The sequence below is a fragment of the Eptesicus fuscus genome, chromosome 7, assembly GCF_027574615.1.
Source record: "Eptesicus fuscus isolate TK198812 chromosome 7, DD_ASM_mEF_20220401, whole genome shotgun sequence".
In the NCBI taxonomy this organism is placed as follows: Eukaryota; Metazoa; Chordata; class Mammalia; order Chiroptera; family Vespertilionidae; genus Eptesicus; species Eptesicus fuscus.
The window spans coordinates 57446459-57473271 of record NC_072479.1 but is presented as its reverse complement, the minus strand read 5'-3'; the positions used below and the strand labels follow the sequence as shown (position 1 = coordinate 57473271).

The 26813-nt window shown below is 55.8% G+C and overlaps 2 protein-coding genes across 4 annotated transcripts; one reads left to right on the top strand and one right to left on the bottom strand.

The window, feature by feature from the left end:
* Positions 1-483: 483 nt before the first annotated feature.
* On the top strand, positions 484-16779 carry KRT7 (keratin 7). 3 transcript variants are annotated; one of them, XM_054719059.1, is made up of 10 exons: positions 484-516; positions 1013-1078; positions 2376-2587; positions 4857-4917; positions 6110-6205; positions 8553-8717; positions 9753-9878; positions 13237-13457; positions 16048-16082; positions 16436-16779. In XM_054719059.1, exons 3-10 carry the CDS (start codon positions 2520-2522, stop codon positions 16612-16614), a joined length of 951 nt encoding a protein of 316 aa, XP_054575034.1. In that variant the 5' UTR covers positions 484-516; positions 1013-1078; positions 2376-2519; the 3' UTR covers positions 16615-16779. The 3 variants fall into 3 exon arrangements, with proteins under 3 accessions (XP_054575034.1, XP_008139143.1, XP_054575033.1); XM_054719058.1 differs by lacking the exon at positions 484-516 and adding an exon at positions 659-698; XM_008140921.3 differs by lacking the exon at positions 484-516 and having other exon boundaries at positions 656-1078.
* A 1719-nt stretch (positions 16780-18498) lies between these two features.
* LOC103285545 (keratin, type II cuticular Hb1) lies at positions 18499-25423 on the bottom strand. Its single transcript, XM_008140922.3, has 9 exons — positions 25040-25423; positions 23202-23410; positions 22313-22373; positions 21424-21519; positions 21032-21196; positions 20652-20777; positions 19439-19659; positions 19238-19269; positions 18499-18731 (listed from the first exon to the last, which is right to left on the bottom strand). Exons 1-9 carry the CDS (start codon positions 25421-25423, stop codon positions 18556-18558), a joined length of 1470 nt encoding a protein of 489 aa, XP_008139144.1. The 3' UTR covers positions 18499-18555.
* Positions 25424-26813: the final 1390 nt, after the last annotated feature.

Genomic DNA, 26813 nt, shown 5'->3' with positions numbered 1-26813 from the left:
CCCCACCCCCACCCCACCCCCCACCCCCCACCCCTCACCCCTACCTCTCTGGGCTTCACATGCCTACTGGAGTGAGGAGGAGAGGGGGGAGAAGGGAGGTCATGCCCCACTTGGCCTAGTTTCTCTACGGAAATGAGGTGTAGTGGCATGTGGCCAGGGAACCCTAAGCCAGGCCCACCCTGGGGTCAGATGCCTCAAGAACTGAGCTGATCTCTCAAGGAGGAGCAGCACCTGGAGGGGGCTGTTAAGGAGTGGTTTTCTGGTTTTCAATAGTGCGGGGGGGGGGGGGGGGGGTGCGCTGGGTGGGGGCTGACTCCTGGCCTGGAGCTTTTCTGACCACCTCTTCCGCCAATCTTTCACCGCTGATCGCCCTGCCCTGGCCTCAGGAGTGGATCTGCACTCACTGCCCTAGCCCCTCCAAGAAGCCTTCCCTGACGGGGTCCGGCACGGGCCGCTGTTTCCCACGGCTCTCTCGGCTCTCTCGGACTACCGCCCTCCTCACTCCGGACTGTTCTGGTTCGGACTGAAAGCCTGGCCTCTGCGGGGTGGGCGGTGCGGAGGGCGAAGGCGGAAGCGCGGCCCTGGGAGGGGCGGGGGGGGGGGCGCAGAGAAAGGTGGCCGGCGGCCAGCCCCGCCCCTACCTGTGTAAGCCGCTGGGCCGGCGCCTAGCGGATAAAAGCGGCCAGGTTTGCCCGAAGGTCAGCGAGTTCGGCTCCCTCTCGCCCACTGCTAAGTCCAGCCCGGTGCCGCCAGCATGTCCACCCACTTCAGCTCCCAGGTCTTCAGCTCGCGCTCCGCCACCTTCCCGGGGCGCGGGGCGCAGGTGCGCCTGAGCTCGGTGCGCGCCGGCGGCTCCCGCAGCGGCAGCCTCTACGGCCTGGGAGCCCTGCGGCCGCGCGTGGCCGTGCACTCCGCCTACGGGGGGCCGGGGGGCGCCGGCATCCACCAGGTCACCATCAATCAGAGCCTGCTGGCCCCGCTGCAGGTGGACATTGACCCCTCCATCCAGCAGGTGCGCCAGGAGGAGCGCGAGCAGATCAAGATCCTCAACAACAAGTTCGCGTCCTTCATCGACAAGGTGAGCCACGCTCCAGGCCACCGCGGCCCTCAGCCCTGATTGCACACGGGTCGGGCGCTGGGAGAACTAGGCTCCCTTTCCGCCAATGTCCGGAGCCCCAGAGGCCGGGGACAGGAGTGTCTCTCTTTCTGGGCCCCTTTCTCTGCGAGGGGGCTGTGTGGAGTCAGTAGTGGGGTAGGGGTGAAACGCAGTTCCCAGCTGGGGAGGCCCCCCCTTAGCCCCACTGTCTACCCTAAGGCAGATGCTGAAAATAAAGGGCTGGAGGGCGGTAGGGAGGCCCCCACCACGCCCACCACGCCCTCCCTGGTCCTCTAGCTTCCCTTTGGTGGTAGGAAGTGAGTGAGGTTGGAACTGCCTTTGGAGACAGCCCGTTTGGGGACAGGGAGGGGGAAGGGACATTTGGGAGGTGTTTTTCCAGAGGGGTGGGGCTGGGGTGGGAAGTGAGAGTGGGGGGTGGAAGGGAGGGGGGCAGGCTTGACTGGTGGGTCTAGATGTCCGGCAAAGTGGGGCTGGACCCAGGAACTAAAAGCTAACCCAGCTGGGCCCGCTGGCCAGGGTCTCCTCCCTCAGGTGTAGACCAGGCCACCTCCCCACGCCTCCAGTGCCCTCTTCTCCTTCACCATTCAGACTGTGCATGTCCTTCCGGCTCTGCCCAGGCCCAGGCCTCCCAGGCCCAGGTTCCTTCCCTGCTGTTGAGCTGCTCTGTCTCACTGTCCACAACCCCCAGGTCCCGCTGCCCTGAGTTGCTGGTTCTGAGAAGGCTTGCTTTCCACTCCCAGTCATACTGGGTGCTCCTTAGGGCCCTTTTGGGCCCCAGGGCTGAGCACATAATAGGTGCTCATTTTACATTGACTGGTTGTAGCACTCTGTGCTGAGGCCTTGTTGGAAGAAAGGGGAAGGGGAGAGAGGATACTGAGGGAGGACAGGCAGGTCCCAGCCTGAAGGGAGGAGGCCGGGAGGCCCAGGACACTGACAGGAAGGACACAGAGAGGGAGGTGGAGATTACCCATAATTCAATGGGGTGCATAGAAGGGAAGAGACCTTAAATTTAGCACAAGGCCCAGACACACTGGTGAACCAGGTACACTTGACCCCTGGGTCACAGTCTAAGACACTCGTGACTGAGAGTCCTGGAGAAGAGGCTTGTTCAGGGTTATTTTCCCAGAGGCGAGGGCCAAGGGCTGGGGGAACAGCCAGTGGGAGTATGGGTGCTGCTGGGTGGCTGGGGACCCTTCCGGTCCCACTGTGGGCAGCACGGTCTGCCCCTCATCAGTTTCCTCCTCCATTTCCATTCTAGGTGCGGTTTCTGGAGCAGCAGAACAAGCTGTTGGAGACCAAGTGGACTCTGCTGCAGGAGCAGAAGTCCGTCAAGAGCAGCCGTGTCCCAGGCATCTTTGAAGCCTATATTGCTGGCCTGCGGAAGCAGCTCGAGGCCCTGCAGATGGATGGGAGTCGCTTGGAGATGGAGCTGCGGAGCACACAGGACGTGGTGGAAGACTTCAAGAATAAGTATTGCCTCTCAGTGTGAACTGTGGGGTCTGAGGGTTCGGATGTGCACCCAGTCAGCTGGCCCTCTGCCAGTCCCCTCTGGGTTAGGGGTCAGAGGGTGAAGCTGCACAGTACCCTGAATGGTCTTGACTAACACATTCCCTGCCTGTCCTAGTCCCTCTTTGTCCCTGAGGGCTGTTTCCAAGTCATCCTGGTCTTTTTATCCTGAATTAGTAAAATATCTCTGCCCTGCCCTGCCCTTTCCTTTTGGGCGCCTGACCAAGACCCCAAGAGAGGGTAGGGCAGAAGGTATGACAGATGTTCTTCAAATTTGCACAACCCTCATTTCCTTCAGGTGAGGAATTAGAGACTAGAGAGTTGAGGGACTCGATCAAGATCATATAGCAGATCACTGGAGAATCTGGGGCCTCTGGGGCCCTGGAGGAGACATGGAACCAACTTGGTCTGGAAAGAAGTAAGGAGAGAGAATGATAATTGTGAGCCAGGAGAGAGGGTGCAGAGGCTGAGGGGTGGGTGTGATCAGGGCAGGAACCAGAAAGGGGGCTGTGATCAGGGCAGGAACCAGAAAGGGGGCTGTGAGAAGGGGCGGGGAGTCCAGGGTCCACGAAGGCTGGGGTTTTTGGGACAGGCCTTTGAGGTGTCCACTAAGTTTTCTCACTGAATAGAAACCGAAGCTTGAGGCTTGGGCTGCCCCACCCTGGCATGCCTGCACAGTGGGCATCGGGGCAGTGAGTGAGCTCTGTGCCCTGCCTGGAGGTGCATGACGAAGCCAGAGCAGGGACACTGGCACTGACTGGAGGTAGAACAAACAAAGGCCTCTGAGGAGAGTGCTCACCCCTATTTCCCTAGGGCAACAGTCAACAGGCTAAGCCTCACAGCAGGTGGAACAGGCAGGTGCAAGGCAGGGAAGGCCTGGGGCAACCAGCAAGCCCCTTTTGTCTTTTATTTTTAGTGAGCCCCTTTTGTTATGTGCATTTGAATTTGTGGGCACACATACTTGCCCTCACCCCAAAGCCCACAGAGCTTTCCTGTGGAGTCAGGCTGAGCTCCCGGCTGGGCTGAAGGAGGCACAGGGAGGGCTCTGGGTGCAGCTGCCCAGAAGCTCCCATCTGCACACTCTCAGGCCCAGCGTGCATCACCCAGGCAGGGGTGGACAGAGAGCCTCAGGGATGTTTCCATAACCACCCTATCGGGCCTGAGGGGGCGGGACCGTGAGAGTCGGTTCCTGAGGCTGCCTGCCTGCCCAAACACCCTGCTCCCCACCACAGTTGTTCCTGTTTCTGACACCTTTTTATTTCAGTTTCCCAGTAAATACTCGGGCAAGCCCACCTGCTCTCTTGCTCTGTGCCCTGCTTTGCTGATGTCCTCCTATGGGTGGGGCTGGCTCCTTGGGACAAAGAGGGATGGGAGGGGGGAGGGGGACTAGGCCACCTCGTTGGGGCCTGGTTATTCCAGGAATTTATGCACCCCCTCTCTGATTCCACAAGGTTCCTCCCTTTCAGGCCCCTTCTTCCCCCTCAGGGGATAGGGTTAGGTGGTGGTTAAGGCATGGGCCTGGAGTCAGACTGCCAGGTTCCAAATCTGGGCTTTGCCACTTAACAGCGTAGTGACTGGACAGATCACGCTGCCTCTCTGTGCCTCTGCTCCCTGCCCTGCTAATCTCGTGCCATTGTGGTAAGATTGTGTGGGGATTGCCAAGCTGGGTGGCTCAGTAGGTTGAGCATTGTCCCGTACACCAACAAGGTTGCGTGTTTGGTTCTCTGTCAGGGCACAAATCTAGGTTGCGGGTTTGATCCCCAGCCCATGGATGTTTCTCTCCCCCCTCTCTCCCGCCCCCCCCCCCCTCTCTCTCATCAATAAAATATCTCCTTGGGTGAAGATTTAAAAAAAGATTGTTGTGAGGATTCAATGAGCAAATGCATAGCTAGCATGTAACAGTGTAGGCCCCGTATGAAGCCGTCTGTAAGCATGGCTTTTATTCTTTGCTTTCTCCCAGCATATGCAGCCTTCGTCCTTTAGTTCACATGTTCTCTGCCCCCCCCCCCCGCTCCCCCCCCCCCGGCCCCCGCCTATCCCATGCCAAGCCTCAAAGCCTTAGGAACCACCCTATGGGAAAGTTGGGGGCATTGGTTTTCATGGCTGACACTTGTTTTCTCAGGGGTGTCATTAAGGAGAAGGTGAGGGTGATGCAGGGTAGATTTTCACACCTGCATCTGAGGGGGGTGGAGACAAACCTGCACCAACACCATGCCCTCCTCCTCTACTGCAGATATGAAGAGGAAATTAACCGGCGCACGGCTGCTGAGAATGAGTTTGTGGTGCTGAAAAAGGTGAGGGGGGCAGATAGGAGGGATGGGGGATGTTGTCTGAACACATGGGATAGGAGACCGCATGGCCCTCTCACCTGAGCAGCCAATAGAGACCTGTGACCAAGGTCTGCTCTAGGGACTAGAGAAGGGAATGATGGGCTTGGAGAAGGAGAGATCTGGAAGTCGGGCCGTTATAGCATAGCCTGTCTTGTGTTCGTGTGCGTGCGCACATGCACTTTGTGTGTGTGTGTGTGTGTGTGTGTGTGTGTGTGTGTGTGTTTATTTATTTGTGTGTGTCTGGTTAGTCACTAGACTTGTTTCTGGGCCTGGAGGGGTTAGCATTAATATCAAAGGATGGAAGTTAGAAGGGGAGATTCCAACACCAAATAAGGAAATGTTCTAGCACAGTCAGAACATTTCATTACAGACAAAGGTGGCACATGGCAGGCTGGAAATACCTGCTGAATGAGTGGAATGGGCTGCCTCGAGGCAGAGTAAGTTCCCCGTCCCTGGTCATGTGCAAGCCGAACCTGGAAGGTCTTAGAAATATCTTACAGGGGCTTGATTTAAGATTCTGATTCAATGCACATTCACTGAGCAGCTGAGTTTTCCAGGACCATCCACATAAATGCAGCTGCCTCCCCACCCCCAAGTGCTGGGCCCTTGGAGATTCAGGGATGCACTTCCTATAGGAGTTTAACCACAGGAAAGTGTGGCTAGAAGGGATCCAGACATCATCGGGACCTGTGGTGCTATCTGTGGCCCACCTGTGCCAGACCCCCATGCTGCTAGTTAAACACTCAGGCTTGAGATGTTCCATGTCTGAGAGTGGTGCCCTGGAGTCTGAGTGGTTTTATGCTCTCTTATTTGACTGATCAGAAGTTGAGGCTCATAGCTAGTAGGTGGCAGAGCCAGGGGAGTGTCTAAACCACCAAAGCCTTTAGGAACAGGTAAAGTGTTGGGTTTGGGGCTTTAGACTGCTCTGGGCTGCCAGAACGGAGAAAGTACCTCCGGTCCTGGGGCTTCATGGAGATGTCAATCATGCAGCCTGGGAGAATCGAGTGGAGGAAACTTCATGCCGTGAGCATGTCAGGCAGCCTGAGAAACTGTATGCTTCTTGGTAGGGCAGTGGGGTTGGCTCTGTAGGATGGACAGTGCTAGCTTACTCCCATCCCTGCTAAATGGTCTGTGTACTTCTCACCACCCCTCCCAGGACGTGGATGTTGCCTACATGAACAAAGTGGAGTTGGAAGCCAAGGTGAATGCCCTGAATGAGGATATCGACTTCCTCAGGACCTTCTACGAGACGGTGAGATCCTTAGGAGTGGGATACATGTCCTACATGTCCTAACCAGGGGGCCATCTGGTCTACCCCCACCTCTGGGCTAGTCTGGGTGTGTGTTGACTGTGTGGGGGTACCTTTATCCTTAGGAATCTCAATGGACGGGGAGTTCGGGACGAGCTGGTCTTATCAGAGCAGGGTGGTAGGGTCCATCAGGATTGGCCTTTCAGAGACATGGAAAGACCATTATTCTGCAAGTGGGATAGGGAGGGGCTGAAGGAGCAAGGATGATGTCAAGGGATCCCAGGCTGTGATGGAGTTCAGTGGTGGGCTGGGTGGGGCAGGCAAGGGAGCTGGAGTCAGGAGAGATGAATACCTGAGAGTTTCCACCCAGGGGGACTGGGTGAGGCTTCCTGCCAACTGGCCACTCTGTTCACCTTCCCATCTCATTCTCTCCCACTCACTCTTGCCCTGCGCTGGGCTTCCAGCTCTTTCCCTCATGGGACCTAAAATCCTTTCCACTGCCATCTGTGTGAGGCTCTGGCCTGAGGCAGAGGATAGGGTGGCCAGTCATCTGGCAGGACTGGTCTGGGACATAATTACATATTAACCTACGTACAGTTCTCATTTCTCATTTCAGTCTAGTCTGTGCCTGAGTATTCAGCCTCCATTAGCCCCTCAGAGTGAATTTCCACATGTTAATTTCATGGGCTGGATCCTTGAGGCTTTCTTTAGGCATTTTTAATCTTAGTGCAAGTCTTCATATATATGTCACATGCCATATTTTTACCTATATATCTATGTATATATAACTATATGCATATGTCTGTGTGTGTATTATATATGTATATATAATTATGTTCTTCTCATTATGAAATAGGTACTCATTGCAAAAAAGTCCAGAAAATTAAGTAAAGCATAAAATTGGAAACAGGTCACCTATACCTGCTCTTATCATCTTCGTATCTACCTTTCCAGACATTTTTTGTGCATATATACACATAGAGATATCCTATATAATAAAGAGGTAATATGCAAATTGACTGTCATGCCCTTACACAAGATGGCCGCCCCCATGTGGTCACAAGATGGCCACCACAAGATGGCTGGCAGGGGAGGGCAGTTGTGGCGATCAGGCCAGCAGGGGAGGGCAGTTAGGGGTGACCAGGCCAGCAGAGGAGGGCAGTTGGGGGCGACCAGGCCTGTAGGGGAGGGAGGGCAGTTGGGGGCAACCAGGCCTACAGGGGAGGGCAGTTGGGGCGACCAGGGCGGCAGGGGAGGGCAGTTGGGGGCGACCAGGCTGACAGGGGAGGGGAGTTGGGGGGGGGGACCAGGCCTGCAGGGGAGGGCAGTTGGGGGCGACCAGGCTGACAGGGGAGGGGAGTTGGGGGGGGGACCAGGCCTGCAGGGGAAGGCAGGTGGGGGTGACCAGGCCAGCAGGGGAGGACAGTTGGGGATGACCAGGCCTGCAGGGGAGGGCAGTTGGGGGTGACCGGGCCTGCAGGGGAGGGCAGTTGGGGGGGACTGGGCCTGCAGGGGAGGGCAGTTGAGGGCAACCAGGCAGGCAGGGGAGGGCAGTTAGGGGTGACCAGGTTGGCAGGGGAGGGCAGTTAGGGATGACCAGGTCAGCAGGAGAGGGCAGTTTGGGGCGATCGGGCTGGCAGGGGAGCAGTTAGGCGTCGCTCAGGCTGCCAGGGGAGTGGTTAGGGGGTGATCAGGCTGGCAGGCAGAAGCTGTTAGGGGCAATCAGGCAGGCAGGCAGGTGAGCGGTTGGGAACCAGCAGTCCTGGATTGTGAGGGGGATGGGATTGGGCCTAAATGGGCAGTTGGACATCCCCCGAGGGGTCCCAGATTGGAGAGGGTGCAGGCTGGGCTGAGGGACATCCCCCCCCCCCCCCCGTGCACAAATTTCATGCACCGGGCCTGTAGTAGAAATATATATTTTAATAAAAACAGAACCATACCTTTTCCATATAACAGTATGTCACAGGTACATTTCCCTGTTTGTAAATACAGCCATGTCATCAGACTTAAAAGTTGCAGAGCGTTTTGTTATAGAACATGATTTACTTTACTCACCCCCTAGTGCTCCCCTCCAGAGTAGAGCTCACGCCCGGCAGCACCTCATGGCAGGAGACGTCACAGCTCACCACACCCTGTCAGACGCTTAGTTGAGAAGTTGCTAAGGGGCTCTTCAGGGAGCCAGGGTGGGTGGAACTATTTAGCAGATGCTGTCCTGTACCCTCTCCCTGCCTGGTGACTCACGCCCACTCTGGCCTCTCCTCCCTTTTTCTTTCCCTGGTGTGTGGGGACTCCCAGGATGGGCACGGGTATGTCATGCCCCAGGTCCCGATGTTCTGTCTGGTCCCTACAGGAGCTGTCAGAGCTGCAGTCCCAGATCTCCGACACGTCCGTGGTGCTGTCCATGGACAACAGCCGCTCCCTGGACCTGGACAGCATCATTGCGGAGGTCAAGGCCCAGTACGAGGAGATGGCCAACCGTAGCCGGGCCGAGGCCGAGACCGCGTACCAGACCAAGGTGTGTAGCCTCTGGGGACACATTTCCTCCTCCTGCAGGGTCCTTGGTGGCAGTTTTCCTTCCTCACTCGGTTTCAAGCCTTTAGGGCCTGGTTCCACAGTTCTGGCGAGTCTGTGGTGCTCGCCAGTGTCCTGTGAAAAGGAGGATTGCAAAGGACAGGGCCCTGCCCTGATGCGGGAGCAGGGCAGAAGAAGTGGACATGATTTAATAATTGTAATAGGTAAAATGTGGCGAGTATTCATAGTGTTAGGCAGTGTTTCAGATGTTTTACCTGTATTGACTCATTTAAACCACAGAACAGCCCTATCAGGTAGGCACTGTATTATCCCCATTTTACAGATGAGGAAACTGAAGCACAGAAAGGGTCAGTAATTTGCCTAACTCCACACAGCAAATAGATGGAAAAGCAGGGTCCTAGGGCTGCAGACCAGGCACTGTATGGAGGCAGTACAGCTGACTGTGAAGGTGCTGAGGGAAGGGTCGGGGTTCTGGAGGAGAGAGCCCGAGGCAGGGTTTAAAGCAGCATAGAGGGCTGTCTGCAGGATGGGGAGTCATCCGTGGAGCACAGGTGAGAATACAGGTACGCCAACCAGGAGACCTGGGCTCAGATTTGCTGAGTGATCGGTGAGCAGTGCCTTCATTCCCTGGGATTCACTCTCCTCATCTGTGAACTGGGTGGTGCTGAGGAGGCGGGTGCTTGATAGGTGAGGACCTCAGACTTCCAGGGATCCTCCAGCACTATGATGTGATGGGGATGGGAAGAGCCTCAGGATCCGTGGGGGTGGGCCCCAGGAGCCATCCTGGTCCTCTCTGTCTTGTCTGGGAGGAAACTGAGCCTCTGAGCCACCCACTGCCCTATGTCTGGCCTCTTAGCTTTGGGTGAAGATTGCTGGGAGTCAGAGTTTCCCTCCCTGGGAAGATAAGCTGAGAGGGTTTGCCACTCAGAATCTTGGGCCTTCCTTGGTTGGGAAGAGGGACAAGTCGCCTGCAATCATCGCTCACGCCTTGCCATACTTCTCTGTGTGGCCGTTGCAGTTAGAGACCCTGCAGGCCCAGGCCGGGAAGCACGGGGCGGATCTCCGGAGCACCCGGAATGAGATTGCGGAGATGAACCGGGCCATGCAGAGGCTGCAGGCTGAGATCGACAACATCAAGAACCAGGTGGGCACAAACCCTCCTCCTTGCTCCTCCCTACTTCTTAGGGTGTGTGCAGGGCAACCAGCTGACAGTGAGGAGCAGGAGGCTGGCCGAGGCGGGGGCAGTGTCAGCCTGCCCCTGCCCCCCACCCACTGCCCAACCCGGGCCTGGCTGAGGCTGGTGCAGCTCAGGCCCACGTGTGAGAGCTCCAGGACGGAATGTTCTTGGCCAGCTTTAGGCTCGGGCCCAAGGGAGGAGAGGAGCCTAGCTGGGCATAGCGCCTGTGGAAGAAGCCTTGGGCTGACCGGCCGGAGAGGAACCACCATTCGTTACCATCTTGGTACTGAGCACTCTCCTTGCACCTAGCTCTGGTGCCATAAGCTGTGCCTGGGAGCTCCCAGTGGTGGGGGGTGGGGAGTGGAGCACAGTGGCCAGGAGAAGCCCTTACTGTGGCTCACAAGGCTCCGTCTCAGTCCTGACCTCACTTTCCCCCACTCCCTCGCTTGCTATGCTCCGGCCACACTCGCCCGCTTCCTGTACCTTGCATTTATTTGCCAGGCGTTTTCATGCTTCAGGGCCTTTGCACTTGGTGTTGCCTCTACTTGGAATGTGGTTCTCCCAGCTCCATACATGGCTGCCCCTTTCCTGTCCCTGGGGTTTAGAACAAAAGATCTCAGGGATGACTTTTTCAACTACCTATGAGCAGTCTGTCTGAATGAAGCACCCATCACTCTCTGAAATGTTCTGTCTCATTAATTATATATTGACTGTCCCCCACATCCACTGGAATATAAAAAATGCTACCTTAGAGCAGGGGCCCCATTTGTCTGGTTCACTGCTCCTCCCTTCCCAGCACCTGGCACAGCCACAGAGGTGGGAGGGGCAGCTAAGCCTGAGCAGGTGTCTGCAGCGGGGAGGGAGGGAAGGTGACCAGTGTGGCAGCTTCAGAGAGCTAACTTCCAGATGAGCTGGGAGGATGGGATGTGGGGGTGGTTTGCCCAGAAATGTCCTCCCCTCGGAGCCCTGTGGGCCTGTTGACATGCGGGCGGAGGCCTCTGACACAGATGCAGGGCCATGAGTCACCGGTGAAGCAAGCCAGCTTCCAGGCCAGTGGGGAGGCACAGCATCATGAATGGCGGCTGCCCAAACCCTGCAGCTTCTGCTGCATCCGGGTCTCCTCTCACACTATAGGGCAGAACCAGGCCCCAGAGTTGGGGTGTCTGCCACCATCAAGAGGCCGAGAGGCAGTGGGGTGGGCCTTGCCAAGGGGGCACCAGTGTGACAGGGAAGGGCACTGACAGGTGAGTGAGGGGCAGAGAGTGTCAGAGGGCCTCCTGGGGAAGATTGGGGGGCTGGGCAGAGGACAGAGTGCATGAGCTAAGGAGAGGGGATCCGGAGACAGGGCATGGTAGGTGAGAAGGAAGGAGAAGGAGCACTGCCCAGGGCCTGGGTGGGGATGGTGGCCCTCTAGCTGACAGGATAGACCCCTGGTGGTGGGGGTGAACCACAAGCAGAGGGAACGCCATAGCTGGGCAGGAAGTGGCGGTTATTGCTCAGGTCCATCATGAATCGGATCACCCCTCCCGAACCTGGGGCTCCAAGCAGTGCTCCGGGCCTGTTCCAAACTGCTTCCAGTTTTGAAGATGGTTTTGGTTCTGTCTGCTGCCTGACATTTGGGAACTTAACTAGGATCCCATGTCTTTGGAGGCCCTCCAGCCATGGGGAGCTGGGCATTTGCAAATCATAATAGGATTCTATCTAATAAAGAAGGAATATACTAATTGACCATCATGCCCTCACAAAGATGGCGGCACCCACAGCCAATAAGGAGGGAATATGCTAATTGACTGCCACACCCTCAAAGACGGTGGTGCCCACAGCCACAAGATGGTGGCGCCCAGTGTGGCACGGCCGGGCTCGCCCCCAGGTGGGCCCGGCCACTCCGCACGCCTGCCTCCAGAGTCCCCCAGTCCCCTCAGCCCCCCAGCCGCCCAGGGCCTGCCCAAGGCGCAGGCAAGCCTCAGATGGCGACTGTCCAGCCACCCAGGGCTGCCCGAGACTCAGGTAATCAGGGCCAGCTGAGGCTTGCGCCGCCAGCAGTGGCAGCAGCAGAGGTATGATGGGGGCGTCACCTTCCCCTGATCACTGGGTTGCCTCCAGCCCCTGAGGGCTCCCGGACTGTGAGAGGGGGCAGGCCAGGCTGAGGGACCCCCATTCCAGTGCATGAATTTTCATGCACTGGGCCTCTAGTTTATTAATAACTAGTGGCCCGGTGCAAGAAATTCATACACATTAAAAGGGAATTAATTAGCCGAAACCGGTTTGGCTCAGTGGATAGAGCGTCGGCCTGCGGACTGAAGGGTCCCGGGTTCGATTCCGGTCAAGGGCATGTACCTTGGTTGTGGGCACATCCCCGGTAGGGGTTGTGCAAGAGGCAGCTGATCGATGTTGCTCTATCATCGATGTTTCTAACTTTCTATCCCTCTCTCTTCCTCTCTGTAAAAAATCAATAAAATATATTTAAAAAAAAATAAAAGAATTAATTAGAGGAAATATTTTAATATTGCTATTTGCCCTTTCTCTATAATAGAAGTATCAGTGATGAAAGGAAATTAGTAAAATGTATATGAAAATCTCTCTCTTGTCAGAGTCTGGGGCACGCCATAGTACCCAGAGTCAAGATCCCGCTCACCCGTGTGCACCTCAAAATCGCACAAGACCCAGCCCTGGCCAGCCCCACCCCCATTTCAGACCCGGCCGGCCCCACCCCTGTCAAGCCCTGCTGGGCTGGGGGCGCGGCCTCAGGTCCGCCAGCCTGGGGCAGGGGTGCAGCCTCAGGTCCCCTGCCCCAGCTGGGTGCCATGCAGCCTCAGGTCTCTGCTGATTGCTCATTATGGCTCGTTATGGGAACCCTGCCTCTGCTGTGGGCGTGGCCATCTTGTGATGGTGTGACAGAGTGAGGGTCAATTTGCATATCATCTCTTTATTATATAGGATAGTAACCCTAATAGCATTTATGAAGTGCTTGCTCTATGCTGGACACTGCCAAATTTGTATATTACTTCATTTAATGCTCACAATGTCCCTATGAGGTAGACACCAGGATTACTGCTATTTTAGAAAAGAGGAGACTTTGGCTTAGAAAGGTTGATTCATCCAAGTTCACATAGCACGAAGTGGCAGAGACAGAATTAGAACCTAGGTATTGGGTATCAGAACCCCTGTTTTTAACCCGTGGGATCCTCTGGTGCTTGGGGAAGTAGGCTGGCGCCAGTGAAGCCCTGTCAGCAAGTTGCCCAGGTGCTCGCCACAGGATGGGGAGGCAGGAAGGCAGTGACTGGTGAGACCTGCCCCCACCTCACAGCTCCTCTCTTGCCCACAGCGTGCCAAGTTGGAGGCTGCCATTGCTGAGGCTGAGGACCGTGGGGAGATGGCACTCAAGGATGCACGTGCCAAGCAGGAGGAACTGGAGGCTGCCCTGCAGCGAGCCAGGCAGGACATGGCCCGGCAGCTCCGGGAGTACCAGGAGCTCATGAACATCAAGCTGGCCCTGGACATCGAGATTGCCACCTACCGCAAGTTGCTGGAGGGCGAGGAGTGCCGGTGAGGTCACAGAAGCTGAGAAAGGGATCCTTCTGGAGCTCAGCAGGGCCTAGGGCTTGACATTTATCCATTGACAAGCATGTCCTATGCACCCTCTTATGCAGGGCACTGGAGGTGGGAGTGCAGCGGGGTACAGTTGAGACCTACTTCTTTGCCCTTGAGATGACCTAGAAGCAAAGACCATGTTCCCATGTGGTGTAAAGCTCATTGGAAAAGCTGAAGTAATAATTTCATGTGGGTGGCCATTAGCAGGGTCATCTTATTTGACCCTTAGAACACATTCAGGTAAACAGGTCAGGGATTGTTAATACAGAGAGAAACTGTGGTTCAGTTTTATAAATTGAGGGGACAGGGTTGGTGTGCAGTCAAGCTCTGCTGATTCCTGGTTTAAGCATCTTCTATAACCCCAGGCTGCTTCTCACTATGTAAAGTGCTAAGTCATGTGGTATTGACTGAATGTGCTGGAGGAGGTTAATTTCTCCCTGTCCCCAGAGATATTTGCATACTCACCTGCAGCCTGAGAGGAGGTTGGGAGGGGTTAGCCTATTTATTTATTTATTTTTATTCCAGAGAGAAAGGGAGAGGTAGAGAGAGAATCATTGATTGGCTGCCTCCTGCATGCCCCACACTGGGAATCAGGCCCCCAACCCAGGCATGTGCCCTGATCGGTAATGGAACCGTGACCTCCTGGTTCATAGGTCGATACTCAACCACTGAGCCATGCCAGCTGGGCTGGGATGGGTTAGTCTTATACAGAATTCTTCATGAGAGACATGGAATATATGTCCATGAAGATGGACCTTCCTTCTCACCTTGATGGGTTGGTTGATTCATTCAGTCAATAGATAGGCTGTAGAGTATGTCTTGGGGGAAGGTCAGGATTTGAAGAGGGTGGGAGGGGACAGTGTAAGCAAAGCCCTGGAAGTAGAACTCATCATGGCTTGGCCTACAGAGATAGATAATATGTAAGACATGTTTCTGCCTTCGGGGACCTTGCAGAGGGGTAGAGGAGACAAAACATCTGCAAAGGAAGCACTCAGAGACTAGTAACTTGGACCAGTAAAATGCTGAGTTTACAAAGGCCCTTTTCTTTTCTGAGCATTATTCCGGAGGGTTGGGGAGAGAAGATGGGAAACGAATGGAGTAGAGAGGAAGGAGGTGAGGAGGCTGTCCTCTCTCCACCTCTTGGGGACATGGAGATAGACACCTCATTTTTATTCCTTAATCCAGGGTGGGGAACCTTTTTCTGCCAAGGGCCATTTGGATATTTATAACATCATTCGTGGGCCAGCAAAATTATGAACTTAAAAATTAGTCTGCTATAATTGGTCAAACATTTAATTAACTCACCCCAATGCCTTGGCAGGGCCAGACCAAGTGATTTCACAGGCCTTATATGGCCTGTGGGCCGCCGTTCCGCACCCCGTCTTAATCCCTCAGCCCTTCCCAGGGGCAGGTCTAGGGTTAGAAACTCATCCACTCATCCAATTTGGGGGCGGGGGCCTTTCGTTAAGAATACAAAGTTACAAATATACAATTAGGCACAAAACAAATATTTATTTAGGATCAGAAAAGGGTGACAGGGTGAAGAAAAGAAAAATCGCACAGATCACTAGAGCCCGAGATATTCAGGTTCCCTTTTGAGTTCTTCAGGAATTGAATTCTTATATGGAATTGTTGCCTGATTTCAACCAGGCTTCCCCCTCCCCCCTCCAGTAACGCCCCACTGCCAGTAACGCCCCACACTTGCAGGGGCCATTTTAACAAGGGGCCTGGAAGCTTCCTACATACCTATTTCTTGCCCTTGGCCTTTGCTCTGCCTCCCGGACTTGGGGCTGCTGGGGCCAGGTGGCTCCCTCACTCCCTCTGCAAATGCAAGGTGTCCCCTCCTCCCTGCAGAGTACACTCATTCCCAAGGCCAAGGGCTTGGTGAGAATGCTTGTGTGTCACAGAGCAAACACACCCAGCTGTCTTGGGCAGATTTTTAATTTCCCGTGCAAGACGTGCTTCAGCCTCACTGGCTGCTTAAAGCCACCCCACCTACCTCCCCATTCCCTCCTCAGTCCCTGTTGGAGCTGCATTCACTCAGTCAACAATACACTAATTATTTCAGCACACAGTAATTACTACCTGCCAGACCTCATGCAGGGGCTGGAGACACAGTAATCAGTAAGCTCCAGCCCACTTTGAGGATTTCATGGTCTGGTTAGGGGAGGCAGCTGTCTATGTAATAATAAGAGGGGCTACCATTTACCTAATCCTGTGTGCCCAGAGCTTTAGGTACATTGTGTCATTTAACTCTGGCAAACCACCCTGTGAGGTTGGTTCTGAGTGAGGCCCTATTTGTGGGTGAGGAGATGGAGGCTCTAAGACATTCCCAAGGTCATGCAGCCAGTAGGTAGGAGGGCCTAAGTGAACCCTGCCCCCCACTCCTCCCTGCTCATTTTGCAGCAAGGTTGAAGGAAGGCTGGAAGTGTGGGGCAGAGGACAGACTACCAGTCCTGTATGGGGCCTGGACGGAGGGGCCTGGGAGTATCTCCTCCAGGGCTGAGGGAAGGGCTGCTCTCACAGGTCTCTCCTCTGCCCCCAGGTTGACCGGAGATGGAGTGGGAGCCCTAAATATCTGTAAGTCCTTGGCTTCGGCCCACCCCTGGTGCTCTCCAGACTGGGTGGGGCCTATAGGATGGCATGTGGGCCTGAGCGTCGGGCCTTGTGGGGATCTGGAGCCTGCCTCCTCCCCTTCAGTAGCTTCTAGCAGGCGCCCTGGAGCTGACTCAGCAGCCCAGGGAAGCCTTGCAGGGGGCACCCCACCCCGCACTGTCTGAGGCTCCTTCTGGGTTGGCCCATGGTGGGTAGGGTGGGAAAGAGAGGTGATGGTGGGCGGAGAAGGGCAGCCCGGCAGGAGGGTGGGTGGAGTGAGAGGAGGGGGCCTGGGTGGCGGGCCCATGCTGACTGAGTCCTCCCCTCTTCTCTCCCAGCTGTGATGAATACCACCGGGGGTGGTGGCAGCGGGCTGACCTACAGGGGAACCAGTGGTGGCGGCGGACTGGCCTTTGGGGGGACCATGGGCAGCAATGCCCTGAGGTTCTCCAGTGGAACCCAAAAGGCCTATTCCATGAAGACCACCTCTGCCACTCGCAGGAGTGTCCTCAACTGAGCCCCAGGTGTGGGGACACCCATATCCCTTCCCCCCAGAGTCAGAAGAGATTCCCACCCTGGTCCCATCCCTGGTCCCAAGACTGCAAAGCCGCCTAATGAATGTTATGAGAACAGCTTCCAATAAACAGTCTCTTTCTGAGCCGGGGTGAGCCCATGGCCAGCACCTGGTATCCTGGCTGCATTTGGCTGGCGGAGAAGGGGGCGGGAGGGAGGAGCCCTCGAGAGGACGGGGTCTGCTCTGGTAACTGGAAGCCTCTCGTGCAGGAGAATGGGGGCGCTGCTCTAAGGAACCTGGCTCTTATGGAGTGTGAGGCCTTGGCCCCCTCTCAGGGCTGGGCCAGTTCCAGCTCTTCTCCTGAAGCCCAAAGGCACCTCAGGGAAGTTCTGGCTCTGCCAGGAAGTGGGCAGCCGAGTCCTCCACGGCTGAGGGTGGGGCTGTGTGACCCCCGCCCCCCTGCCCCTGCACTTGCTGCCAGAGGCCATTCCTCAGGCCCCGGTTTCTGGCTGGACCAGCCAACTCTCAGACTGGCTGTCCTCAGCCCTTCCTGGTGCTTTGTCAGCCAGGCCCTGGACTGTGTGTGTTTGAATCTAGAATTCTGTGTGTGTGTGTGTGTGTGTGTGTGTGTGTGTGTGTGTATGTGTGTGTGTGGAGGAGGGGGGTTGGGTAAGATGAAGAGGCCACCAGAGTCTGGATCCCTGGTAGTGGCTCTGTGCCCAGGTCAGTGGGCTGAGGAATGGTCTGTGTATTGAACCCCCGAGGGTGCATCTGTGTTAAGTCTGTGCGCTTGATGGGGCACCTGTGTGTCAGGTCTCTGACTCGGGCTCTGTGTGACTGTGAGGGTGTCTTTGTGGCCGATGCTTGGGACATCCATCCAGTATGGACAGCAGCACATACGATGGGTACTGGGGAGGAGGTGGGAGGTCTCTCTGAGACCCTCTGGGAGTGGTGGTGGTGGTATGTGTGTGGGATGGGTCTACCCAGGGAGCGTTGGTTTATGGGGGAAGGGGAAGTCTGTGTATTTGATCCCATGGTCAGGAACTTTACCATGTTGAGGTGGGGGCATAGTGGGGGAGTGGAGGGAGTGGACCACTGGTGTCTCAGCAGCATGGGGTCCCCCCCGCAAGGTGTCAGGGGAGCCAGCACCCCCATCCTTGCTAAAGCTCCTCCCTGTTGCCCTGCTCACTTCCCTTCCAGCTCCTCTGTGTGCCTGGGTTTTGGGGCTGCCAGCCTATGCCCCTGCACCCTTCAGGATGTAGGAGTGTGGCACCCTGGGTAGGGTGCCCCAGAGACAGTCCACTCTGCCTCTCTGGCTGAGAACAGCTTCCCTGTTGCCTCCATCGGGGGTGAAAACTGGGTGGGAAGCCCACACGTGGAAGCACAGATGCGCAGGGAGTCTCCAGCCATTACTTATGACCCCTGAGCTTTATTGGAAACGTGGAGACCAAGCATGAGGGAAAGGGAGCGAGAGCCCAGGCGGCCGAAGAGAGCTGTTCCCTGGGAGATGCACCTCAGCCATCGCGCACGGGTTTAGAGGGCAGGGGAGGCCAGCACCAGCCCCGCCCCAGGGCCAACCTGTCCCTTAGAAGCCACAGGAGTCCCAGTTCCCAGGGCAGCCCAGTCAGGATTGGACCTTTGCCCAGGGTTTCGAGAAAACCAGTCATTCAGACTTTTGGGGCCGGGGAGAATTACCAAGACACACCAGCAAGAAGAGCGAAGAGCCGAAGAGCCGAAGAGCCGACCTCCTTGGAAGAAATGAAGAGACAAGCAGAGGGGGGCAGGGGGATGGGGGGGCGAGAAATTAAGGCAGCAGTGTGCGCAGGGCAGGGCTGCTTCCCGAAGCCCCTCCAGCTCAAGCCTGGGCTCAGCACTGGGCTGGGGCCGGCAGCTGGAGTTGGGCCAACTCGCTTGCAGATCGGTGTGTGAACAAAGACGGAGGCACTAGGCAAACCGCACCATGCGGCCGCTGCCACAGCTCTGTCCGCAGGGCGCACACATTCCGGTGTTCACCGCTAGGTTCCCGCTGCAGGGGGCGCTGCAGGCGCTGCCGGTCACGGGCCTGGAGCCCGACACGCAGAGGTCCCCACAGACAACGCCACCCCGGGAGCTGCTGACACCTGCGGGTGGAGGACAGGGCTTAGTCCCTGTGCCAGATGGTGGCCAGCAGTCCTGCTTGCTGACCAGAGCCCATTTCTCTTGTTCAGAGGTCCTCCCCTGCATTCTTATTCCTGGCTTCCCCCTCACACCTGGACACTCCTTCCTGCAGTCTGACCTCAAGGATGGATCCTTGATAAACTGTTAGCCCAGGCCCCGCTATCGGCAGAAATAGCTATTAAAGTTATCTCAACCATTCACTGCCACATTCCTCTCCTTCCTTCCAGGGTCTTCAAATTGTGGTTGTATATTTGTAGATGAAGTTTAATTGGAACCCAGCCAGACCTATCTATTAAGTATTGCTTATGGCTGTGGTTACTTTCACATTATAATGACAGATTTGAGTAGTTGAGACAGAAACTGCATGGCCCTCAGTCTGAAATATTTACTGTGTGGCCCTTTAAGGGAAAAGTCTGCCCTATAGGAGCCCCAAGCCCTTATTTCAGAACCCACAGTATCGATTACTTACAGACATTTATAGCACCAATCCCTTCACACAACCTGCGGGGAGAGCAAAGAGACAAACACGAATTGGGGAGAGCCAAGTTTGCAAATTCCCTTCTCAAGTAATCTTGATGCAAATTCGATGAAAACAAGCCAACAGGTTCCTGGCTCTAAGCACAGTTTGGGTGGATTGAAGAGACATCCTTCCCACAGGTGTGATTCTCACCTCTGCTCCTCGCCCTCCAGCAGGCGCCTGTAGGTGGCGATCTCGATGTCCAGGCCCAGCTTGGAGTTCATCACCTCCTGGTACTCCTTGAGCAGGCAGGCCATGTCCTGCTTGGCCTTCTGCAGGGCGGCCTCCAGCTCGGCCAGCTTGCAGCGGGCATCGCTGACGGCCGTCTCGCCCTGCTCCTCCGACTGCTTCACTGCGACCTCCAGCTTGGTGTTCTGGGAGGCACAGGGTGGGGGTGGGGTGGGGATGGGGGGGTTTACTAAGGCTCCTGTTCTGGATTTGGGGTCAGAGGCCAGGCATCCAATGACCATTGACTGTCAGGGGAAGAAGGCGCCTCACCCGTTGGTGAGCCTGGGGGTTGCAAATTAGTGCTGCCAGGAATGTTGGCACAGTGTCTTTTAATTTTGGAAATTTAACACAAAAATCCAAATTCCTGGCTTCTCTTGAAAACTATCGAAGGCTCTGGGCCCACTGGCCTGCATTTCCATGCGGCCTGCCTCAGCTGGATCTGATGAGCTCTGTCCTTTGTGCTTTCTGGTTTACTACACTCCGGTGCCTTCAGGCAGCCTACGTCACGCATCGACTAACCTCTGGGAGTGTGTGATCACTGACCTAGACCAGTGGTCGGCACACTCATTAGTCAACAGAGCCAAATATCAACAGGACAACGATTGAAATTTCTTTTGAGAGCCGAAAGCCGACTTCTGCGCATGGGCCGCGAAGTTTCAATTGCACTGTACGTGCGCGCCCGCACGTGGTATTTTGTGGAAGAGCCACACTCAAGGGGCCCAAAGAGCCGCATGTGGCTCGAGAGCCGTAGTTTGCCGACCACTGACCTAGAACAATGGGCCACAGCGGTGAAATGGTTTACCCCAAATCATGTGGTAATTAGAGCAGGGCTGGTTTGAGAGCCCTAGTTACCTGCCCCTTAGACCAGTGCTGTTTCTTCTGCCCCTTTATGACTCCCAGACCAAGAGAATCTTGGTCATTCCATTCCCCTCCATACTGTTCCACGCCTCCGCCCCTCCTATTGTCCCCTCTCATCTCCATTCAGTGGAATGGAGAGCATTTTCCATGAAAGAGACTCATCTAATGTTTGCTGTTTGCTCCTTTTCCCACACTTTGGCAAGGTGTCAACCTTGAGTGGCCCTGCTGCAGGCTTAACCCCTTCTCTTGCTACACTGAGGGGCAGGCCAGGCTCCCGTACCTGGCACTTGGCGTTCTCGACCTCGGCGGTCAGCCTCTGGATCATGCGGTTCAGCTCATTGATCTCCTCCTTGGTGCGGCGCAGGGTCTCCCCGTGACGGATCACGGTGGCCTTCATCTCCTCGCACTGCGGGGAAGCAGAGATTCAGGAGGGGATCTGCCACCCATTCAGGCCACCACAGATGAGAGTGCAGGCTGTACAGTGCTCAGCCCGAGCAACCACCCATGGCAGCCCTGCCCTGCCCCCTCACCCTGAGAGCTGTCTGGCCTCTGTTACCATCCCTAGGATCAGAATCCCCAGACAAAAGCAGCCTTTTCTGATATATACCTCACATCCCTCCCACTGCCATGTCTAGGTGGCAGGTGTCCTGTGCCACTCACCTTGCTGCGGTACCAGGACTCGGCCTCGGCCCGGCTGCGGCTGGCGATGTCGTCATACTGAGCCTTGATCTCGGCAATGACGCAGTCCATGTTCAGGTCCCGGCTGTTGTCCATCTTGACGACGACGGAGGTGTCTGAGATGTGGGCGTGGAGGACACGGATCTCCTGTGGGGCGGGAGTGAGGGAAGAGCGTCTTTGACCAGAGCCCTGAGCTCGCAGTGTCCCCCTCATGGTCCTTCCCTGTTCCTTTTCTCAGTTTCCTCCAAGACTCACTGTCTGAAGGCCCAATCTCCAAGATGCCCCCTCCACCTGGGGCCTCTAAATGCACCTCAGACCCAGAGGCTACGGCTGAGAGGAGCCTTGCCGCTCCGCTGTTCTGCGCTCCCTCTCACCTCCTCATACAGTCGCCGCAGGAAGTCGATCTCCTGGGTCAGGGCCTCCGCGTTGGCCTCCAGGTCTGATTTGCGCAGGTAGGCGCAGTCCACGTCCTAAAGGGCAGAGAGCGGCAGAGCGTCTCCCTGGGAAGACCACACAGAGCTCTTCCCACCAGGGGGGCACACTCCCTGGACCCTCCTCAGCTGCTCAGCCCATGGCCTTGGTGACGCCCTTTATGGAGGTAGAGAGGTCAGGAGCAGGTTCGGGTAATGGGGGAAGACCCTGAGGTTATCTGGCACTTCCTCTGGCACCCACTGGGATGATGCCTCTGGGATCTACATCTAGTACCTTCCCTAAAACTTAGGATCTAGTGTAAAATGGCTCAGTTCTACCGATGCCCTACCCACCTCTGCTCTGGAGTCTCGTGGAAAGAAATCTAGATCTGTGGTCAGAGAAGAGGTCTCAGGGATCAGATCTGCCTCTTTAAAGTCAGTGTGACTCAGGGCAAGACCCCGGACCTCCGTGCCTCAGTTTCCCTACAGTGACCCTTGCCTTCCTCATATGGAGGTGGCTGGTTTGAGGATTCACTCCAGCCTTCGTGTGCTTTTTCACTCACAAATGCTTACTGAGTGCCTCTCTGCCAGGCACAGGGCAGAAGGAGGTGGGGAGCCACTGGCCAGGTGGGAGTTGCCACGGATAGAGGAGACTGGCCTGCCTGAAGCAGGCGGAGTGCCCTGGTGTCCAGGGCCACCCGGGGAGCATTAGGGCATTTGGGAAAAAGAATGGAGGAGAGGTTGGGCTATGTGATTCTGGGGGTGTCGCTCAGCCTCCCTGAATTACAGAAAGCTCCCTCCTGCCTCTGCCCTCAGTTCTGAGTGGTGGGACGAGCATTCTGGGGTCACTCACCTTCTTTAGGACTACAAATTCATTCTCAGCAGTGGCCCTGAGTGCCACCTCCTCTTCATACCTGGGACAAAGAGCATAGGTTCAGTGTCTAGCAGTTCAATAGGCTGGGATGTGAAGAGAAAAAAAGCGAATTAGGGCCTACACAAACAGACTCCAGGAACTGGATCACTTGGAGGTGATCATAGAATCAAAATGTTGGACCAGAAAGGACCTTGTCCATCCCTTTCCTCCTGGTACTCAAACCAGCCCATGTCACCCAGTGCTCGTACTGATTCAGGAATTCTCATTCACGATGTGGGCCAGGGTGGGTGCCAGGCACATCTTCCTCGGCCTTCTCTCTGCTTCTGGATTGTAACTCCAAAGGGGGCAGGAACCCTGCCCTCGTCTGGTATCCCCCTTACTGCTCTTCCTTACTTACTTTCTTTTTTTTAAAAATATATTTTATTGATTTTTTACAGAGAGGAAGAGAGAGGGATAGAGAGTTAGAAACATCGATCAGCTGCCTCTTGCGGTACATGCCCTTGACCGGAATCGAACCTGGGACCCTTGAGTCCACAGGCCGACGCTCTCTCCACTGAGCCAAACCAGTTTCGGCATTCCTTACTTTCTTACCCCTACCTCACCTCAGGGCCCAACACAACACCTGCAACATAGAGTAGATGTTCAACAAATGCTTGATGAATTAATAAAGTAAGCACGTAATAAGGAGGTAACTGGAGCAGCTCAGACCCTCCAATGTTTCAATTCCCATCCCATAAAAAAAAAAATCCCCACAAACTTCCTGTCACTTCTTCCTTGTGGACAGTTCTTCTTGTGGTCTAACCCAGATCTACCCAGCTCCGACTTAATCCAGTTCCTTTCTCCAAAACCTCCTCCCTGATGCACTCACTTCTTCTTGTAGCCCTCCATCACCTCCTGCACGTGGTTGAGCTCAGAGGCCAGCCTCCCGCTGTCGGCCTCCACACACTCGGCCTCCCGCCTCAGCGTCTCGATGTAGCCCTCAAACAGCGGCTCCAGGTTGCTCTCGCAGCACTTGCGGTTCTGGTAGTACTGCCACTTGGTCTCCAGCAGCTTGTTCTGCTGCTCCAGGAAGCGCACCTGCCATTCGGGGTGGGAGGAAAGTCAGTGGGAGGAGCCGGTATCCCCAGTTCTCCCCAGAGAGCGGGCAGCGTCAGACAGAACTGGCAGCGCAGCGCTGTGCAGAGGCAAGAGGTGACCGCCATGGACCCTGCTGGGCTCTCCTGGGTGAGGATGCACCAGAATCCTCGTTTCACGATTGCTTGTTCAGGCCTGAGCGAGGGTCTGTCTAGGTGGCCCTGGATGGGATGGGTGAGAGGCTGAGGGCATATGTGCTGTGCTGGATTAGGTTGGGCGGGGGGACAGGAAGGGGGGGAGGGTAGTGACAGGTCAGCAAGGCTTCCTGGAGGAAGGGAGGTAGAGCAGGGGTTGGAGGGATACAGGAGGACGAAAGCCTTCCACTCCAAGCTCCTCCAGGGCAGGGCCTACGGCTCCTTTAGCTATGTCCTCAGTGGCAGCCTGGGGCTGGCTGAGCACTTGTTTGAATCGATGGTCAAGGTGGGGAGGCCTTCCCAGCTGGGGAGGTCAGAAGGGCAGACTCTCACCTGGGGAGCTGGAGAGAGGCTGGGCTCGGAGTCCTGCTATGCCACCCACACTCGGTGGGCCCTTGGGCAGGGCCCTTGCCCTATATCCCTGTCTCCTTTGTATTCTGTTTGCACTCAAAGGGCTGGACTGGGTGTGGCAGCAGGTCTCAAATATGAGCCCTTCGCTGGCTGACTTCAAAATTTTGCCATCCCCTTGTCTGGTTTCATTCAGGATGTATCTATAAGTGAATTTTCTTAACATTTACACTTAAATGAGATTAAAGGAGTAACTTTATATTACTACCACCATCGTAAAACCATTATCACTCTGCCTTCATAAAAGAAACCATAAAACGTAAATTGTAGCTGAAACTGTTGCCCTAGACAGTTCTGAACCTCGAGGCTTGCTCTCTTTATCAAAGTGGGAGAGTAGCAAGTCCTGGAGGGATGCTATAGACATATTAGCACCCAATGAAGGTTTTCTCCACTTAACCTAAAGGACTGAACCACTCATGGAAGGAGATGAATCTTCTCATCAGGTGCTATTTAATGCTTTAATGTATTAACTAAAAGTATCACATAAAAGATCAGCACTCCTGCCCTGGTCGGGTGGCTCCGTTGGTTGGAGTGTCATCCAGCACACCATAAAGGTTCTGGGTTTGATTCCCATCAGGGCACATACCTAGGTTCCATCCCCATCCGGGCATGTGCAAGAGGCAACTGATCAATGCTGCTCTCCACCTCTCTCTCTCTCTCTCTCTCTCTCTCTCTCTCTCTCTCTCTCTCTCTCTCTCTCTCAATAGATATATCACCCATTTCTAAAGAGACAGCTTGGGAATCCGTGGTCCTCCCAGGAGTTCCAGGCTCAGGAAAGGTGTGCTCAAAAACACCCAAACCTTCTCTGTGGGCACCCTGCCTGCCTGGACAGAGGTTGTATACAATAACGTTGGAATCAAATCAGGAGCCCCTGCCCAATACACAGCTCTCTGTCAGTGTCTGTGCCCTGGTCCATCTCCTCCATCAGACTGGGAGCTCACCTGGGCCACATCCCTCCTGCCCCTGACTCCGCTTCAGTGCCCAGCCCAGCGCCTGAAGGTCCAGGAAAGGGCTGGTCCAGGACACCCACCTTGTCGATGAAGGCAGCGAACCTGCTGTTGAGACACTTGATCTGCTCCTTCTCCTCATGCTTCACGCACTGCGCGTTGGGGTCGATCTCCAGGTTGAGGGGCGTGAGGAGGCTCTCATTGACGGACACGGTGGTGATGCAGGGCGGGCTGGGTCCGCACACGCCGCCTGAGCGGTACCCGAAGCTGCGTCCGCAGGAGCCGGAGCGGAAGGCGCCGCAGACGCTCTGGCTGCCAAAGCCCCCTGTGAGGCCGCGGTAGCAGGAGACCCCGCGGTAGGGGGCGGCGCTGATGCAGCAGCGGCCGGGCCGGGGCCCGCAGGCGGAGGCGCAGCTGAAGGCGCGGACCCCGCAGGGGCCGCCCAGGCGGGTGGATAGGCAGGACATGGTGCGGCGGCGGCGGCAGTGAAGGGCACTGAACCCCGACGTCCGCGCGGAGTCTTATATCGCTGCCCGCTGGCCCGGGGAGGGAGCGCGCAGCCAACGCGTTTATGAGCTTGGAGGTCGGCCCTTGTGCCCAGGCCCGCTCGGAATCAAAGCGGGCGGCCGCCTGGCCGCCTCCATAAAACAGCGTTCGCCCCCTCGCCCCGCGCTTTATGGGGCCCAGAAGTGCCCGGTCAGCTCCGCCCGCCCTGCGCCAGGGGCTCAGGGCGGGCCCGACACCCCTCTGCCAGACTCGGCCTGGGTAGCGCTGGATCTTGGGCTCCGTCCCCAGGCTGGGCAGCTGGGCACACCTGGCCCCTCTTCGGGTCCCAGCCCTGCGAAACCACCCTTCAGGCTGGGAAGCCTTGGTCTTAGTTGTTTGTGCATTTCCATATGGTGTGTGTGTGTGTGTGTGTGTGTGTGTGTGTGTGTGTGTGTGTGAGAGAGAGAGAGAGAGAGAGAGAGAGAGAGAGAGAGAGAGAGAGAGAGAATGAATTGAAGGGAAGTGGTCTCTGAAGTCTGTGGAACATTTTCTTGTCACGACCTTGGAAGGTGAATAATAACCTTTCTGAACCGAGTTTCCTCATGTGCAAAAGAGGGATATTAATGGTACCGCCTGAGAGCTGTTGGGAGGACCTAATGAGATAATGGACAGGAAAGCAGTTAGGGCCCTACCTCACGCTTAATGAAAGCTCCGTACATGTTTGTTTGTTTGTTTGTTCTGTTTATTCTGTTATTGCTTTGCCATTCATCCTGCCCCCTCCCCCTTTGGGCAAAACGTTCTCTTCTCTCTTTATCAGAACTCAGCTATGGCTCCTCTCCCTGTGAGTATGGCACCACCCCTTTCCCTCCCAGAAACTGTTTCCTGGCCCCTCTCTATGCTGTTAGGTGGAGGGGAGGGAGTTGCATTTATGGAGTGCCTACAGTGTGTAAGGGCTTTAAAATGCATTTTTCCATCCTCCTGGGGTTTACCTGAGTAGGAAGGTGAACTCAGAGTGGTCGGGTGACTTGTTTAAGGTCATGCATAGAAGACTCCATAGAGAGGGAGGGTCAGCTTAAAGGTGGCTCTCAGCGCTCCCCCACACTGGCCCCCCCCAGGGTCTGAGTCTTCCGGTGCTGAGGAGGGTTTCGGTCCTCTAGAAGCAGGTGCTGGGGCTGCTAGGCTTTGGGCTTTTAGAGAAATTGGCCTCATTCAAAGCCTTTTCTTCAACGGGTGCTTGGCCACCAACTCCAGAAGGCCAAACCTGTCATGATGGAAGTTGATTATGTGTCCAGTTATGAGCAGAGGAAACCAAAGTGTGAACTCAGCAGCCATATTAAACAGAAACATGTAAATCATCCTTGGCTTCCTTTG

Bases quoted from the DNA above. Each gene is read 5' to 3' on its own strand.
- KRT7 (XM_008140921.3), top strand. From the start codon at position 755: ATGTCCACCCACTTCAGCTCCCAGGTCTTCAGCTCGCGCTCCGCCACC. The intron at 13,458-16,047 runs GTGAGGTCACAG...CTCTGCCCCCAG, and splicing joins CTGGAGGGCGAGGAGTGCCG to GTTGACCGGAGATGGAGTGG. The intron at 16,083-16,435 runs GTAAGTCCTTGG...CTTCTCTCCCAG, and splicing joins AGTGGGAGCCCTAAATATCT to CTGTGATGAATACCACCGGG.
- LOC103285545 (XM_008140922.3), bottom strand. From the start codon at position 25,423: ATGTCCTGCCTATCCACCCGCCTGGGCGGCCCCTGCGGGGTCCGCGCC. The intron at 22,374-23,201 runs GTGAGTGCATCA...TCTTTGTCCCAG, and splicing joins ATGGAGGGCTACAAGAAGAA to GTATGAAGAGGAGGTGGCAC. The intron at 19,270-19,438 runs GTGAGAATCACA...CTCTCCCCGCAG, and splicing joins CTGGAGGGCGAGGAGCAGAG to GTTGTGTGAAGGGATTGGTG.